The following is a 17,797-nucleotide window of genomic DNA, read 5'->3' on the forward strand; positions in this document are numbered from 1 at the left end:
TGTATACCTCTAAACTCAGTCTGAACTGAGTTACGAGCATTAGAAGTTTGATGATTTTCATACTAGATTTGCTTTTTGCGCGCAGTTTTGTAAGAAATTGCAACAAAATAGTGAGATTGTATGTGTAAACAAACAATACCATCCATTAAAGGCTCCAGACATCAGTGTGGAGCAGAATCAGCGCAATAAAAAATAGCGCAATATTTTGTTGCAATTTCTTACAAAACTTGCGCACAAAAAGCAAATCATGTATGAAAATCATCAAACTTCTAATGCTCGTAACTCAGTTCAGACTGAGTTTAGAGGTATACATGCCATAGTAAGTTTGGTTTATTACACTATTTTGTAATCAAAAAACAAAGTTTGGTCGATGGCCGCGCGAAAAAAAAAGACGCCACTTTCCATACAAAATCTGGCATTGCCATTTACGAGTGGCAACCTTGTTTGCACTCCCAACTCTTGCTAAGGCGGGTTCGAGAAGTCTGATATTCACATATTTTCCCCTTTAAGCCGACTTTTATGACATGAATGGCAAGAGTTGAATTGGTCTTATTATACTAACCACAAACCCATCAGGTATTACCAGTATTTATTTTTTATTTATTTAAGGCAACATACAGTAATGTACTATCAATAGTACTATGGTAAAGATGAATATGACTAAAGACCCAATTATACATATTGATACTTTGGATTAAAATACTGTTTTTGTTCCAGCGCGCTAGTCAGATAAGGTCAATGCCCTTCACGGGCGATTCATCAGACGATTCGTCGGATGGCGAAGAGTCAATGGGCGTCACTGTACATAACACGCCACACCATCAATTTGGTAAGTTTACTGTATTATGTAACTATATTAATTCGTTGTTTGTATTTGTTTTCGAATGTTTTTGGTCAAATAAATAATTATGTGATGTCGTTTGATGTAAAAAATTCACTGCTAACTCACCAATTTAACAAAAAATGGCCTTCAATTTATATAAAACCTTCTACTAAAGACTGAGAATTAATGTGGCCAAGACATGCGTCTTGCCACGCAAGCAAGTGATGCCACTTGCTTAAGCATCCATAAGTCTTAAAATATTTGTTAGCAAAGAGGACATTTTTTACTTCATCATTATTATCTGTGTGCTTACCATGAGTTTACGTTAGGTGTGCTCGCTAGCGACTGCGTAAAAAAATGACATTAATTGTATGACATATTGTGCAGCGCCCCTAGCGGCTACTTTCAAGAAACAAAATCTTCATAGAGATTCTTGACGTACTCGCTAGCGAGCACACCTAACGTAAACTCATGGTAGGTACACTGATATCTAAGACAGTATCGGTCGTTGTATTATCTTTCACTTACCTCAATTCTATATTAAATAATCGAACATTTAATACTGTCCGAATCAGTAACCGTGTTTTACTCATGTAACTAACAACTAACATCACCCCAGGTGCACAAACATCAAGCCAAATGAACATGCCTATCAACAACGTGAATCTCACAAGCGTACTGCCAGCCTCCATACAACAAACGTCGAGCCATCCTCTAGTACTGACCAACAGTGCTAACGGACAGTGCAGTTCGTCTGACACCAGTTTGAGTGCGAGCAGTCCGTCGAAAAGCGTCAAAACAAGTTCCAGTTTGAGTCCAGCGAAAAGGTCTAGCAGTGGATCGCCAAGTAAACAAAGCAAAACTAGAGGTAAGTGTCATTTTTGTATATTTACTCCATACAACAAACCTCCAGCCATCCTCTAGTACTGACCAACAGTGCTAACGGACAGTGTAGTTCGTCTGACACCAGTTTGAGTGCGAGCAGTCCGTCGAAAAGCGTCAAAACAAGCTCCAGTTTAAGTCCGGCTAAGAGGTCTAGCAGTGGATCGCCGAGTAAACAGAGCAAAACTAGAGGTAAGTGTCATTTTTGTATATATTCTCTATACAGCAGGCTTCCAGCCATACTCTAGTACTGACCAACAGTGCTAACGGCCAGTGCAGTTCGTCGGACACCAGTTTGAGTGCGAGCAGTCCGTCGAAAAGCGTCAAAACCAGCTCTAGTTTGAGTCCAGCGAAAAGGTCTAGCAGTGGATCGCCGAGTAAACAAAGCAAAACTAGAGGTAAGTGTTATTTTTGTATATATTCTCTATACAGCAGGCTTCCAGCCATTCTCTAGTACTGACCAACAGTGCTAACGGCCAGTGCAGTTCGTCTGACACCAGTTTGAGTGCGAGCAGTCCGTCGAAAAGCGTCAAAACAAGCTCCAGTTTAAATCCGGCTAAGAGGTCTAGCAGTGGATCGCCGAGTAAACAGAGCAAAACTAGAGTTTAGTACATTGACCTTACAGTTGCAAACGATTCTTCAAAAGTGTCACAATAGAATTCCTCCCCCTCCTAGATTAAACTCGAGTAAATAGAAGAAATTGATTTTAGTTCCCCCCCTTTAACCCTACCAAATGCCAGATACGAGTACAATTTCTTAAATTTAAAACTGTATGTAATGTAAAAAATTTAAACTACCTAGAATAATGAAAAAATACAATATTTTTAAAGGTCACGTAACCAAAAATTACGATCAAATTAAAATACAAAATGACATTGGAACCTAAACCTTGATAACACTACTAAATTCATACCCAATTGGCATTCCCTTACGTCTTCATCATAATATCAGGTGCTCATCATCATATTTCTTCCCCAGACACATCATTCGAGTCCGGCATGTCAGACGACTATGCCATCCCACCTGACGCAGTCTCGTGCGACAGTATGGCGTCACCATCTCTGGCATCGTTATGCCGGGCCCCACCTGCCACTGACTCGCCAAGACGACACGACGCGTTGGAGAAGAGCGGCCATCTTGCCAAGCTTGGCGGGAAGCTGAAGACTTGGCGGAAGAGATGGTAAGTGTTACCTAGACTAGACTAGTCGTGCGACAGTATGACGTCACCGCGCCACCCGCCACTGACTCGCCAAGACGACACGATGCGTTGGAGAAGAGCGGCCATCTTGCCAAGCTTGGCGGGAAGCTGAAGACTTGGCGGAAGAGATGGTAAGTATTACCTAGGTTATGCTAGTCGTGCGACAGTATGGCGTCACCATGTCTAACGTCATTATGCCGGGCGCCGCCCGCTACTGACTCGCCAAGACGCCACGACGCGTTGGAGAAGAGCGGCCATCTTGCCAAGCTTGGCGGGAAGCTGAAGACTTGGCGGAAGAGATGGTAAGTGTAACCTAGGCTATACTAGTCATGCGACAGTATGGCGTCACCATCTCTGGCATCGTTATGCCGGGCCCCACCTGCCACTGACTCGCCAAGACGACATGATGCGTTAGAAAAGAGCGGCCATCTTGCCAAGCTTGGCGGGAAGCTGAAGACTTGGCGGAAGAGATGGTAAGTGTTACCTAGGCTATACGGGTCGGATGACTATGCAGTGTCGTGCGACAGTATGGCGTCGCCATCGCTTGCGTCGTTATGCCGCGCGCCGCCCGCCACTGACTCGCCAAGACGACACGACGCGTTGGAGAAGAGCGGCCATCTTGCCAAGCTTGGCGGGAAGCTGAAGACTTGGCGGAAGAGATGGTAAGTGTTACCTAGGCTATATGGGTCGGATGACTATGCAGTGTCGTGCGACAGTATGGCGTCACCATCGCTGGCGTCGTTATGCCGGGCCCCACCTGCCACTGACTCGCCAAGACGCCATGATGCGTTGGAGAAGAGCGGCCATCTTGCCAAGCTTGGCGGGAAGCTGAAAACTTGGCGGAAGAGATGGTGAGTTGACATCAGCGTAGTCAAATAAGCCAAAAAAGGGCCAACCAAGATGAAACCCTTTATTTGACGTGCTAATACTACACTAGTCTACAGAGTGTTTTGAAGGGAAAGAATATAACTTCTTCTTTGAAAATCAATTCATTTTCCCCGAGCTTTTATTTCGTGTATTCCGTTATGGCGTCATCTTTAAATGTTAGCAGATAACTACAGATTTTGAGAGTGAAAATCCCCCAATAAAAGGTCTACATTGATCCATATGAGTGACAATTCTAAAAAACTAAATTTTGACGGTTTCAGAATTTTGACACTCCTTTGTGTAAAACCTAAATGAAATAAAATAAATACTCCAATAAAATCATACCTTTCACAGGTTTGTCCTCAAAAACGGCACGCTATCTTACTGGAAGTCTCAATCAGAAGTCAACAGGAAGCCGCAAGGTCAGATAGGGCTCGGCGAGGCTTGCAAGATCTCCCGGAACGAAGGCGCGGCTACCTTTGAGATCTTCACAGGGAGTCGGACCTACTACCTGACTGCTGATAGTATCGCAACTATGGAGGATTGGATCAGGGTGCTACAAGTGAGTTGACCTTTCTTGGAACTTGATTAATTCGTTAATCTATACTTAATATTATAAAGCTGAAGAGTTTGTTTGTTTGTTTACTTGAACGCGCTAATCTCAGAAACTACCGGTCCGATTTCAAAAATTCTTTCAGTGTTAGAAAGCCCATTTATTGAGGAAAGCTATAGGCTATATACCATCACACTGCGAGTAATAGGTGAGAGAGCAAAAATGAAAAATGTTGCGAAAACGGGTTTTTACGCGTACGAAGTCTCGGGTACAGCTAGTACTCTATGAAATTGAATCAATATTTTCTTCTTTTGTTTTGTTCTTCATAATAATATGGCGTAATGAACACACCACATTTTTTTCCATAACGTTCAAAAGCGGAACGCGACCAAACTTAGTCTGCTACTTAATGGCATAATGAACACACAAACTTATTTTTTCCCATTTTTTTCAGAATGTCCAAAGGCGGAACGCGACCAAACTGCTTCTCAGCAAGGAGGACAACAAGCCCACCATTCAGGGCTGGCTCACGAAGGTCAAGAACGGCCACGCCAAGAAGAGCTGGTGCGTGCTCATCGGCAAGATGTTCCTGTACTTCAAGTCGCCGGGTGACCAGGTAAGAGATGCTAACTTGTTATTGGGGGCGTTTGGTGGAAAAAAGCGTTTAGAAGAGCTTGTAAGCAAAACGGAGAACACTACGGCAGTTTTCGGCGAGGATACTTTTGCTAACTTTAATAGTGGCGTGTTTCATTCATTTTTTTGCAGTGACTGCGCTTACCGCTTAGCGATCACCATTTTACTTACAAGCACTTCCAAGCGCTTATACTGGATCGTAGAATCTGTCCACGATGTAGATAGTGTCCACAGTTATGCTAGATGGTGCTACCTTAAACTTGATTGTCTCTTCCGCTGATATCGAAAGCTAAGAGTGAGACACTGCCTTGCGATGCCGACACAAAGTGAGCGTACGAAAAAATTACTTTAGCTCCACGAAACTTCGATATCTTGGTGATACAGGCCAGTGATTTGTTTATGTAATGTTATATTCAGCGATCATGCTCATCAGAGCTTTCTGCTTTAGAAACATATCGCGGACCGTAAGCCAGAGTGTCGTAATAAAATACTAGGGATATTTCTTTCTTTATTATTTCGTTACTAGGGATAGACGACACTGGCTTGGCGCCCGCTATGTAGTTTACAAGTAAGATTTTTACTCTTTCACAAAAAAGTTTTGTAAGTCATAACAACATAAGTACTCAAATGACTTATTAGTAACACTTCTTTTGTTTCCAGAACCCAACCGGCCAAATCAACATGCGTGACGCGCGAGTGGAAGACGTAGAACATGTTTCAGACTCGGACTCGGAAGAGAAGAACGACGACACGCGCAACCACCTTACTGTGGCTATCTACCCGCAGCACCAGGTAACTGCGGTCAGTGAATAAACCATATATTATGCGTGGTAGTTGTGATTGTAAAAGTAGAACACTAGGCATGTTGACTATTCCGTATATTATTGTACGGTTATTAGAACAAGACCTTTTTAATAGCACGAATTATCTACTATTATAATAAGAACGACGACACGCGCAACCACCTCACCGCGGGTATTTATCCGCAGCACGAGATGACTGCGGTCAGTAAATACGTCATAATATGCGTGGTATATGGGCCTCATAAGAAGGCTCAAGGTCACCCAAAGGGCGATGGAGCGGGCTATGCTCGGAGTTTCCCTGCGTGATCGAATCAGAAATGAGGAGATCCGCAGGAGAACCAAAGTAACCGACATAGCTCGCAGAATTGCTAAAATCAAGTGGCAGTGGGCGGGGCACATAGCTCGTAGAGACGATGGCCGTTGGGGCAGGAAAGTTCTCGAGTGGCGACCACGGGCTGGAAGACGTAGCGTGGGCAGGCCTTCTACTAGGTGGACCGACGATCTGGTAAAGGTCGCGGGAAAAGCCTGGATGCGGGCAGCGCAGGACCGTTCATTGTGGAAAACCTTGGGGAAGGCCTTTGTCCAGCAGTGGACGTCATTTGTCTGAAACGAACGATGCGTGGTAGTTTTATAGTTGTGAATGTAGAAACCAGTAGGCATGATGACTATATCCCTTCTAAGTGTGAAGACACTCGTGAGAATCTCATAGTTTTTTTTTATCCCCAACGAGGAAGCTCTTGGCCTGTATCTCACCTGATGGTAAGTGGTTATCCGGCCTAAGGTGGAAGCGAGCTTAATCCGATATCCTCAACCACGGAGGAACTGGATATCTTACCTCTAACTGCCGGAGCACAACAATGCTGTTAACATTGTTGTTATAAATATGTAGCACCTGGTAACTGTGATTAATAAACATGTCGAAGTCGTAGAAGAAATATTAGAAACCAGTAGAAAGCCTACAAAGAGCCACAAAGCTTCCTTTCCTCTTAATATTACAGTGTGATATTTTAAATGTAGAGATGTGATATTCTATTTTTTAAAGCATGTTTCCAAGAAAACAGTAATAGTTCTGGCACTTGGTGTTTTACACAAAAATCGTTCCAAAACAAATCCAAGCACGCCCTACCTACTTTAACACACAATGCCCCACCACATAATAGCCTCATTCGCCCCCCATCTTGTTGCAGGGTCCAACGTACCTATTATTCGAAAGCAAAGCAGACAAGGACTCCTGGTTATACCATTTGACCGTGGTTAGCGGAGGCGGATTGAGCCAGGGCACGCACTTCGAACAGCTGGTTCAGAAGCTGATGGAGACGGATGGCGATCCCAGTAAGTGAACTTTTAGCATCTTAACAAATACATATTTTATTTGACTTTCTCATTTATTAAGCGAAAAAACCGATGGTACGCTGCATTCTAGTACGCTCCTTGAATTCATTATGTATAAGTTTGACTTCGTCATTTACTGTCTTTATAAACTGTTGTTTAGATCGTAACGGTCCACCTAACTAAAAACTGTCTTCTTTTTCTTTGTATAATAAAAAAGACTATGCAACAGACTTTGTTACAGGTCCAAAGGACCAAAAACATAGTGATATGCATAAAATTCAAATTTTGACAGCAATACGTTCTTTTAAGTAGCCAATAAGAGCGCCGCTGAGTGAAGTCACTGCGTTCCGTTTTACGTGGGTTTTAGTTTGGCTTCAACAAACTGTCTAACTTAAAATTTATTTATCTAATACTGTGTCACACACAGTACTTGTTTAATGCATTGTGCTTAATTTTATTATTAGCTTTTTATATTCATATCAAAAGATAGGTCGGTAGTGAAGTGATAAAACTAAACAATCGTTTTTATTATTACAGATTGTGTGCTATGGCGGCATCCAACGCTGCTGTATTCAAAGGAGAACATCACATCCCCTCTGACGTCACTCAACTCCGAGGCGCTGCAGGCGGAAGCATTAAAACTATTTAAGGTAGGTTAAGATTAACTGTTGTCACGTAAGGTTGAAAATTTGAAATAGAGGGAAAGGAGTGATGTCGGAAGGAATATACAGGGTGGAAACGATAAGTGATCTCACTCGATTATTTCTAAACTGTACAAGATATCGTAAAAAGACAGGTTTTCGTGTCTCGATAGATCCTGAACATGTGACATTATCTTGGGCTGGCACAGTAATAACAGATTTTTTAACTGGCCTGACAGACCACGCATGTTTACGCTCCATTTTAATAGATGGCGCTTTAATGTCATCCAGAGCTTCGTTGGTCATAAAGTAGTAGAGCTCTGCACAAGTGTCTTAAGATCATTTAGATGGCGTTGCTTCATTTTCGCACTGACTATAAGGGTTCTTTTTGCCATTCCAGTGCGTCCAACTCTTCATGTCGGTAGCCGTTGAGCACGCAGGCATCGACTACCACGTGGTGCTCGCTCAGAACGCGTTACAGCAATGCCTGGAAGTAGCGGAGCTCCAAGACGAGCTGGCGTCAGCGTTGGCCCGTCAGACCACGCCTCACACGCACACCAAACACGGCGTGCAGGTAACGCCCGCGACTGCGCGACGTAACATAAACGTTAAGGCCGCCAAGCTTAAGAATGTAAGTTGGGTTTCAGTTTGTTTGTGTGGGGGTGGCGGTTGATGGTGTTGTTGTTAAGTATATTTTTTGTTAAAAGATAGATAGTGCACAAACAGTCAGAAGACAAAAGTGGGTGCTCGAAACGGCGCATAGTAAGATAGGTGTTATTTATTGCATAACACACAATCTTACAGGCCAAATCTCTCATTTGCCTGTGGTAAACCGTTCTCCTGTAGTGTCGAGATTAAACGACCTGTCGTCTTCCTATCGTGAGCAAGGATCGACGACGATAAAAACATCACATCCTAATGTCAAAATTTATATTATACTAACTAGCAGCCGCCCGCGACTTCGTACGCGTGGGTCCCGTTTTACCCGTCTTCATCTATCTTACGCGGTTTAGATTTTTTCATACAAATGTTTTTTCCCGCTAACTCCCGTTCCCGTAGGAATTTTGCAATATCCTGTTGTAACTAAGCTTTAAGTTTACTAAGGTACATTCATGCCAAATTTCAAGCGTCTAACTTAAGCGGTTTAGATTTTTCATACAAAAGGATTTTCACGCTAATTCCCGTTCCCGTGGAAATTTCGGGAATTCCTTTCTTAGTGCACCTCTACGGTACCTAAGCTACGTCCCTTCCAAATTTCAAGTGCCTACGTTTAGCCGTTTAGGCTGTGCGTTAATATGTCAGTCAGTCAGTCAGTTTCTCCTTTTATATATTTAGATATTATAAATGCGTAAGTAACTCTGTCTGTCTGTCTGTCTCTCTTTCACGCCAAAACCACTGAACCGATTTTGATAAAATTTGGCATAGAGATAGTTTGATTCCCGGAAAAGGACATAGGATAGTTTTTATCTCGGTTTTTGAAACAGGGACGCGTGCGATAAAGTTTTTCTGTGACAGACAAAATTCCACGCAGGGAAGCCGCGGGCGGAAAACTAGTGAAGAAATAAAATCTAAAGTAATGAGTAGGCAGTAGACAATTTCAATAATCGTAAATACATAAACTTTGCTGTTTGCTTTAGATACTAATTGAATGCTATTGCATCTTGTATCTTTTATAGTTATAACATAAAAATATGAAGACCAGATTAAAACACAGTAGAAACATTTTAGCATCCAATTGGAAGCATTCTAATGTTTGCTGTTTGTGTGTTTTATTAAGGTGTCTCAGATCAGTTTATTAAAGAGTTATACTTTTTGATTTCTCCTGTATTTATAAAAAGTATGCATCAACCGCCACTTCCATTTCTATAGCTGTTATTTGGTTGATTCTTGGTTCTCTTAAAAATATAAATAGTAAATACCTACCTACTATAATTTTGAAAATAACAGTAAAGTATTTTAGATCATAAATTAACTAAACATTCGAGAACCAGGATTGAACCAAAGATTTATGTTTTTATTTGCTGTCCGTCCCTTGAACATTTTCTATTCAATATAGAAATTGTTCTTACTATCGAATAAAATGTAGCATGGCTTTTGGTGTTTCTAAAATCATTGTAGACAAACACCAATAACTAACTTCTAGATTCAAAAATAGCCTTTGGTATTGATTTCCAGTAAACAAATAAGTTTTTTATCTCATTCAGTTGTCCCAATGCCTACTAATCCAATAAAAATGCCCAAAAGGAGTCTTTTAATGTACCGATCTTTATAAAAAATTAAAACTAGTTACACACTGTCCTTATTTAAAAAGTCCGGTGGATGTTTTAAAATAACATAAAATATCGATTCAATTAATTGGTGTGTGACATTAGTAAATTTTAAAAGTCAATTAGGATTCCTTAAAGTATAATTTAGTAAATATTTTCATCGTATTTAATAACAATTTAGTGTTTTATAGTGGTTTAACGGTAACTCCGGTATGTATCATGGTATAATTACAACAAAACGCTTCATTTCGCAAAAGCTTCAGCTAAGCGATACGCTTCTACGCTTTTCTCATATGTCGGTACTATACAGGGTGTTAGGTAAATGGGTATATGAGCCGACACTAGTCCATGTTAACATGGTCATATAAATGGTATGGTGAAGTCAGAAAATTGATATCATCATTTTAATTATTTTAATTTTCATACAAATCGTATTTTATATCGTATTTATTTTGTATGAAAATTAAAAAAAATAAAATGATGATATCAAATTTCTGACTTCACCATACCATTTATATGACCATGTTAACATGGGCTAGTGTCGGCTCATATAACCATTTACCTAACACCCTGTATCCATCGTTCACAAGGTTTCTACTTTCTGCATAGCACATAGTGTAGAGTGGGCATTATAAAAATATGGTTTTAGTATAAATACTCCGAAGTAACTTACAGTCGTTATTTTTTTTATTATAACGAGAAATAAATGACGATTGTAAGTTACTATGTAAAGATAAGCAGACACAATACTATTGCAAAGAAAATTGACTGTATAAAAATATAACATGATTAAATATAAAATCTTTGGCTATACAGACCATTTTTCTTGGCAATAGTGTACACTGGGTATTAGTTTACCTATAAAGGTATGTTCATATTGCTACGGGGCGTACGCGGGTCGTTACATGGACTTGTTTAATTGATTTTTCATGGAAAGACCCGAACACGCCCCGAGTTAATGTGAATAGTAAAATAGCTTCCATATCTAATATTACTTTGCGTTTATAAACTGTAAATATACACTAACAAACCATAAATTACTGAGTACTAGCTTTATGTGTGGCTATTGAAGTAAAGATAAATGCTTAAAGTGTCGTGTTGATCAATTTGGAATTGTGTATGTGAAAAGTTGGCTTTATTTAATCGCAAAATTAAAATTGTTATACTCATTGGATTGTTATAATACAAAATTATGTAATGTTTGGGAAAGAAAGAGTTGTATTCCAACTTGATCTCCTAGTTATGGCAACATAAAATAGTTAAAGGTGTTTACAGAACTGCACACTTTTTTAATCACTGTTTTATACAGCAATTTTAATTAATGGCAAAATACTGGACATTATACATTTTTTAGTGTACTGACCAGTGTAAAACTGTTATGTATCCACCTTTATAAGTAATAAGATGTTTACTACAACTAGAATTACATATTATTTAGTTGTAATTTCGTGTAGTCGAAAATAAATGTTGCCATAGCGAAAAAAACAGTTTGCTTAGTTGCAATCTATATCAAATGGAATGTTGGTGTAAATTTTCCCCGATTTTTAGTTTTTTCCGAAGTTTTCTTCCAAGAATGTCTGACCCATGTCCTATAGTTTTAGGGAATGATCTTTTTGTTGTTATATATCATCCATACTCTATCATAGCTAGTGTTTCCTACGCACTTAAACTCCTTTGTTATGAAAGGTTGATGTTGCAAGTTTTAGTCTGTTTACCCATATTTAATCAATACTTATAAGATATTTAAAGGTGAGTATGTAGGTGTAAATAGGTTAAGTTGTGGTATAACTGCATAATACATAAGCAAGTGATAAAGCATCGTCAGTGTACATCAATATCATTCGAAATTCATAAACGTGACTACATTTTAACTATAAATATGTGTGTCCGTGTGTAAATATTGTGTCAAAGCTTATATGTATACGCTCCGCTTTACCTTCAACCATACTTTGGTGAATTTTCTTATACTGAACTATGGCAAAAGCTTTTTTGTGGTGATTTTCATGAACTTATTTTAAACAATCATCGGCTTTGCAAAGACGTATCATTGTCAATGTATTCGATGGAGCTGTACATTTATATTGACTTCCCTTCAAAAATCGTACCTACCTATATGGCTTCTTTTTCAACCAAAGCAAAGGCCTTCAAGAATAAATCTTATATAGCATGTCTATTTTCTCTTCTCTAACATTTTTTATCTAGAACATAAAATCATAATTTCTTTCTGATGACCACTATGAGACAAACGATTAATTTCAGTTGCAAGAAATTATTACATAAATTTTGTTTTATAAGGGAGAGTCCGGTAATTTGGACCAGTTTTTTTCAATCCCATTTTACACATAGTTTTCTTTTGTTTTTGCTAATGTTCATGATATATAATTAAAGGGAAATTATTCAACTTACTATTTCATAGGTATTAATCAACACAATTGTTGTATATTTAGCACAAATCAACAAAATACGAGTTCAGAGCTTCGGTCCAATTTAGCCAACCGGTTCGATAATTTGTACCACAGGGTTACTAAATTGGATTTCAATAAATTTCAAGCATATAAAAAACTATGGCAAAATATTATACGATACATTCTTAACAAATTAGGTAACAAAAAGGAACAGTAGTTAATAACATAGACAATCGATATTGTTTTACACGTTATCACGATTTTGAGTAAAAGTTTTGTAATTCCAATTATCGTAACGCACACTTGTACCTAATCTACTTTAAAAGTCTTTTGCTTTCATTTATTGTTAGTCAAACATAACTACGCTATTATAACTTCAAAATATGATTTACTAAAAAAAATTTCAAAATGCTTTGGTAAAGTTCCATACAACTTGATGTGGTACAATTTAGCCGACTAGGTGATAGTGCTTTTAAAAAATCGGTAAAAAATATAGCTTATAAATACCGAAAAATGTTTCAAATAATCGTAATCCACACTAATTTACGCTTCTAAATAATATATTAGAAACAGCATGTGATTAAATTTAACAAAATTACAAACTAAACATGCATTGTCAAAAGTTACTTAAAAACAATAAAATAATACTTTTCAAAATAAAACACTCGTGTTCGTTGTCACGGCTAAAACCACATGGCCGATATTAATTGAATTTAGTTGTGTATCGCTGAGTGTTGCAATTACAGACATTAAATAAATGCTTTACGAAATATGAGGGTGGTACAATTTACCCGGCGGTACAATATACCGAACTCTCCCCTACATAAATCATTGCAATGGAATACCATCTATAAGAGTAGGCGCACACCGTTGATTTTTCGTCGGCCGATAGTTTAGTCGGGCAGTTGATCAGTATGGGCATGTATGGGAGTGCGCCCACTACACCGATTCGATTTGGCCGATTCGTCATACAATTTAAAATCGGGCACAACTATCGGCCAACTAAAAATCAACGGTGTGCGCCTACTCTAAGACGTGTCTAATACAAACATATTTGAGTACTCACTTGAATGCTGGAATTATTATGCAGTTGTACTACTTGTAAATGTTAAGGATACCTATTACCTACACTGCACTACAGATACTGTATATACCTTCAGGGATGTCTTTCAGGGTTCTTTCCACGGCTGGGATATAATCTACACACACATATGCAATCGCACGTGCACTAACAAAATATAGATCAGCGGATGTGTATAGCAAAATAGTATGAACTACGATTGTGTCTTTTGTTCTTCAAAATTAAATGAGTCTTAAACTATTTAAGCGGGGCTAATGTATCTATTTCTTCAGTATTTACAAGGGATTAAAAATAAGCTGGGAATCATAAATGCTATTGCCTATTAGCGGTCAAAGAACCAGAATAATTTTGTACATAATAAAAATGCTAGTCATATCAGGTGGTAAATGGTTTTTAAAATGTACAAATTTCAACTTATTCATTTTATCACCATCAAGTCCGACTTTGATCTACTACGATCAGAATGTAAAGACACGATTTCCTATTTACTCTTTTATACACGTTATAAAAAAGGCACAAAATACACCTACTTTTTCTGATGCTGGTTAAATTTAATTAAAATTTTCTGAATTTTATCTACAGCTTGTTGGAAAGTATCCCTGTGACTTTTAATCCCAAATTATTAAATTCTCCCTTAATTGTCACCAAAAGAGTAAATTATCAGATCTTATGAGCAACATTTTAAAGTTCACTTTCCTCCCACTCAAGTATTAACAGAAGTAAAAGCTAACCTCCCACACAGCTATAAGCCTCACAGTCAACTCAACCCAATCAGATTTTTTACTATATCTTATGACCAAGAAATTGAAGTCCACTTTCGAACCCCACACAGTAAATCCCCACACAGTTATTAGAAATAAAGCCCCCCGTATACGGTCCGACGAACACCAACATTTCATTTGTCCAGCAACTGCTACTGTGCGCGACTCAGTCGCTGTTCACTTGCGACACGGGTGCCTCGTCGGTGGGCAGCGATAACAAGAGCGGGGACGTACAACCTAACGCCGCGGGCTCGCCTAGCTCGATACAGGTAATGTTTAAGACAATCCGCAGCAAATATGCGATTAATCGCGCTTTGAGGAGCTGACGAAAATCTTATCGTGGTTCTGTATCGATTTTAGACGGCAAATGTGTAAGTTAAAGGTCTGAAATCGGTAAAATGCTTCGATAAGATTATGACGTAGCGCATCCTAGCCTTGCTGGATGTCTTTTGAATTGATATTTACAAAGTAAGCTTTATCTTAACCCTCATCACTACTTACCATCAGGTGTGATTGAGTTCATATTATAGTCCTCTTCATAGAGTTCATATCATTCTCCTTAATCAACATCATCATCATCAACAACAGTAATTATAATGAAGAATTCTTAAAAATCTAATGAATTCTACAAAACAGAAAATTCAAATCGCTGCGGATTGTCGATGGATGTCTTAGTTTTGTTTAAGGCAGAAATAGGCTGTATTAAGGTAACTTAAAATTGTTATTATGTATTTAGTTTATTTGTAATAATTTATATTTTAAAGGAACGAGTTCCAAGATACCACTTTTATAATTATAAAAGACATGTAAATAAATAAAATTATATCTTTAAATACCTTAACAAGTTGTCCATGCACAAATGTTAGTTATTTTTGGTGCAGCATTTTTGATTACTAAAAAAATTGTTTAGTTTCTACAATAAAAGTATTCCTTATGTGTATTTCACTTGATAAAGCCACAAAATATTTCGATAGAATTTTGATTCGGACTAGGTTTGTGTCAATATTATGCTATCGAAGCCTTATTTTAAATTAATTTACCATAGAGGCCAAGAGATCAAAATTGTATCGATAAAAAATTCTATAAAGAACTGTAATGTCCTTATTCTAATGATAGACGATGTAGACACACATTTTAGCTGTAGGCAACTAATATAACAGAACATATGAGAAATGTGTAAAGGTATTGTAAGTTTCATCAGTTTTGAAACAGTTCGTTTGTCCCGATCTTTGTATTTACTTTTATGTATCCAAGATAGTAACTAAATACGACACAATTTATATGGTGTTCGGATTTCTGTCTGTGTAGGTATCATTATAATATATGTGCATTAATTAAGAAAAACTATTGAGCTATATAGGTACATTATCTTATCCTATTCAATGGTTTTTTGAATGTAAGTTAGTGCGATTTAAAACTAACCTGTCCGTTCTGATATTTTTGTGTCACCATACATTTTGTGTCGGTCTTTACATCCAAAACAGTTTACAATATTGTGAGATAATAGAATTCAAAGTTGTCGGTTATCGCATTGACAATCGTATGTCTTTAAAATTACATAACATTTTTATAGCCTTTTGTAGTCTTTATAATCTAGTTTCTTTTTCCAATTATTCGACGACTCCGGACAATTCCAGGCTCCGCTCCTATCTGTGGACTGCAAAAGCAACCCGCCCACGTACAGCTTCGTGCAAGGCTGGCAACTTCTGGCGCTGGCGGTGAGCCTCTTCGTGCCAAGGAACAATCGCTTGCTGTGGTACTTGAAGCTGCATCTCAGCAGGCACTCAGATTCCAAGTGAGTTATAGAATAGAGCTTATAGGATAATAAGCTGGTAAGTCTGATTCCAAATGAGCCGAAAAGATTATTACTTTTCGATCTATCAAAATATTTGATCCATACCATAGACGTAGCCGCTACCTATACATAGATAAATACGATTGCATATTAGCTATTCAAGTTTTGAGTTTAGAGAGTAAACTAACTTCATTCATAATGTATAACTTCTGTTACTGAATAAAATTAAAGATTTTCTTCGTTTTTGTCTTTAAAGGAGACCGGACACGCTTCATACATTTTTGGACCAAAAGTAGCCGGCTGAAGAAAATTAATTATAGCCTGACCAGGAACATAAAAACCCTGGCATAGAGGCGCGTCAATTGCATTTGATAGTGCAACACTGAGTACAGTCGTACCTGTGTTAAATTAATAGGCTAACTTTATGTATCAGGATTCAGGATTACGGGCTAATTTGATATTTTCATAATTCACGAAAAAATATTATTATAGGTAACCTGGTTTAAATAAATTAAATGAAACCATCAATCGAGCTAGTAGGATTAATTTTATTATTCATCAATAATAAAATTCAGAACTTGAATATTCAACTGCAATGTCTGCTAAGAACGCTTCAAACTCGGTACTTCTTTCCCAATTCCATAAAATTCAACACTTAAAAAGTGACAAAAAACTTTAAAATAGGTAGTTGAAACAAACCACAGCTAATTTTCATAGTTGACTGTACTATACGATAAACTGTCAGTCAATTTGACAACCTTTGTCGGAAACATTATTCAATGAAAATATTGTCCGAACCCTTAGTATTTCTCTTCGACAAATACTTTAACACATTTGGAACCACTTTTCTTACACGACTATAAAAAGATTTTAGCAATTTAATTCACAAAATCAATTGCGCACATTTAAAATAAAGTTTGTTTACACTATGACAGCAATAGACTGACATGCAAGGTGACATTATGATGAAGTTTTCAGTTACTGTTGCTATTAAAAGAAATTAGTACCATTAGTTTTCCGCAACATGGCGAGGGTTTTTATGTTCCTGGTCAGGCTATACATATAAAATTTTTACGAATATATCGTCAACACAACTCTTCAAGGCTTATTTAACTCCAGATTCTTTTGGAGGAAACAAATAACCTATGAAAAGAAAATAAATGACGCTAAACGTCTTCCTTCTCGTAAAAACTGCGAAGAAGAAACGTTTCGATCACACATTATAATGTATCTCAATGTCTTAGTGGTGTCTAATAGAAAGTTTAATCTTCGAATAACACTAGAACAGCCTTTTGACAGCTCATGATAAAGTTTTTTTGTTGACCATTACACCCATAATATAATTACCATAGAGAGATGCCAACTAATGCGCTGAGTTCGAAACTCAGTGTCGCATTAGAAATTCACACACACAAAGTAATCAAAATAAAAACAGTACGTCGCGAAGAGTGTGTGTCATGCATACATCGCATTCAGAGCTACTATTTGTTCGCATACTACGTTGCAAGTAATGTACGTACAGTACCACTACATACGCAGTGACGTGCGATTGAATGCATTCTGTTAGGTTGAATGTTGCTCATTATCCACTGCAGTATTAGTACTCAACGTTCCAATAATAATCTTTAGTAGGCCCCGGCCCCTTGTCACATTTCCCTTTAGTTTCTGTGATCTGTGATTACCACATTCTTATAACGTCTCCCCTCTTGCAAGAACGGAGTGCGGCAAATACGCTGCGTACTGTGCGCGCGCACTC

At 38.1% G+C, this 17,797-nt stretch overlaps 1 protein-coding gene across 1 annotated transcript in view; it reads left to right on the plus strand.

Annotated features, from left to right (window-relative positions):
* The window catches only part of LOC114356792 (uncharacterized protein CG43867-like), a gene marked incomplete at its 3' end in the record, with an annotated part of 38,758 nt that extends 20,967 nt beyond the window's left edge, over positions 1-17,791 (plus strand). Inside the window, exons 12-25 of the mRNA XM_028310149.1 lie at positions 718-829; positions 1,443-1,691; positions 1,748-1,821; positions 1,932-2,103; positions 2,684-2,885; positions 4,125-4,332; positions 4,778-4,939; positions 5,617-5,748; positions 6,947-7,091; positions 7,629-7,741; positions 8,133-8,363; positions 14,321-14,515; positions 15,884-16,041; positions 17,755-17,791. Coding sequence (XP_028165950.1) covers positions 718-829; positions 1,443-1,691; positions 1,748-1,821; positions 1,932-2,103; positions 2,684-2,885; positions 4,125-4,332; positions 4,778-4,939; positions 5,617-5,748; positions 6,947-7,091; positions 7,629-7,741; positions 8,133-8,363; positions 14,321-14,515; positions 15,884-16,041; positions 17,755-17,791 — 2,190 coding nt within the window. The remainder of the gene's footprint in view (positions 1-717; positions 830-1,442; positions 1,692-1,747; positions 1,822-1,931; positions 2,104-2,683; positions 2,886-4,124; positions 4,333-4,777; positions 4,940-5,616; positions 5,749-6,946; positions 7,092-7,628; positions 7,742-8,132; positions 8,364-14,320; positions 14,516-15,883; positions 16,042-17,754) is intronic.
* Between the last annotated feature and the right edge of the window lie 6 nt (positions 17,792-17,797).

This window comes from Ostrinia furnacalis, unplaced genomic scaffold (assembly GCF_004193835.3).
Source record: "Ostrinia furnacalis isolate ACB-3 unplaced genomic scaffold, ASM419383v2 OfSCF2927, whole genome shotgun sequence".
NCBI classification, from domain to species: domain Eukaryota; kingdom Metazoa; phylum Arthropoda; class Insecta; order Lepidoptera; family Crambidae; genus Ostrinia; species Ostrinia furnacalis.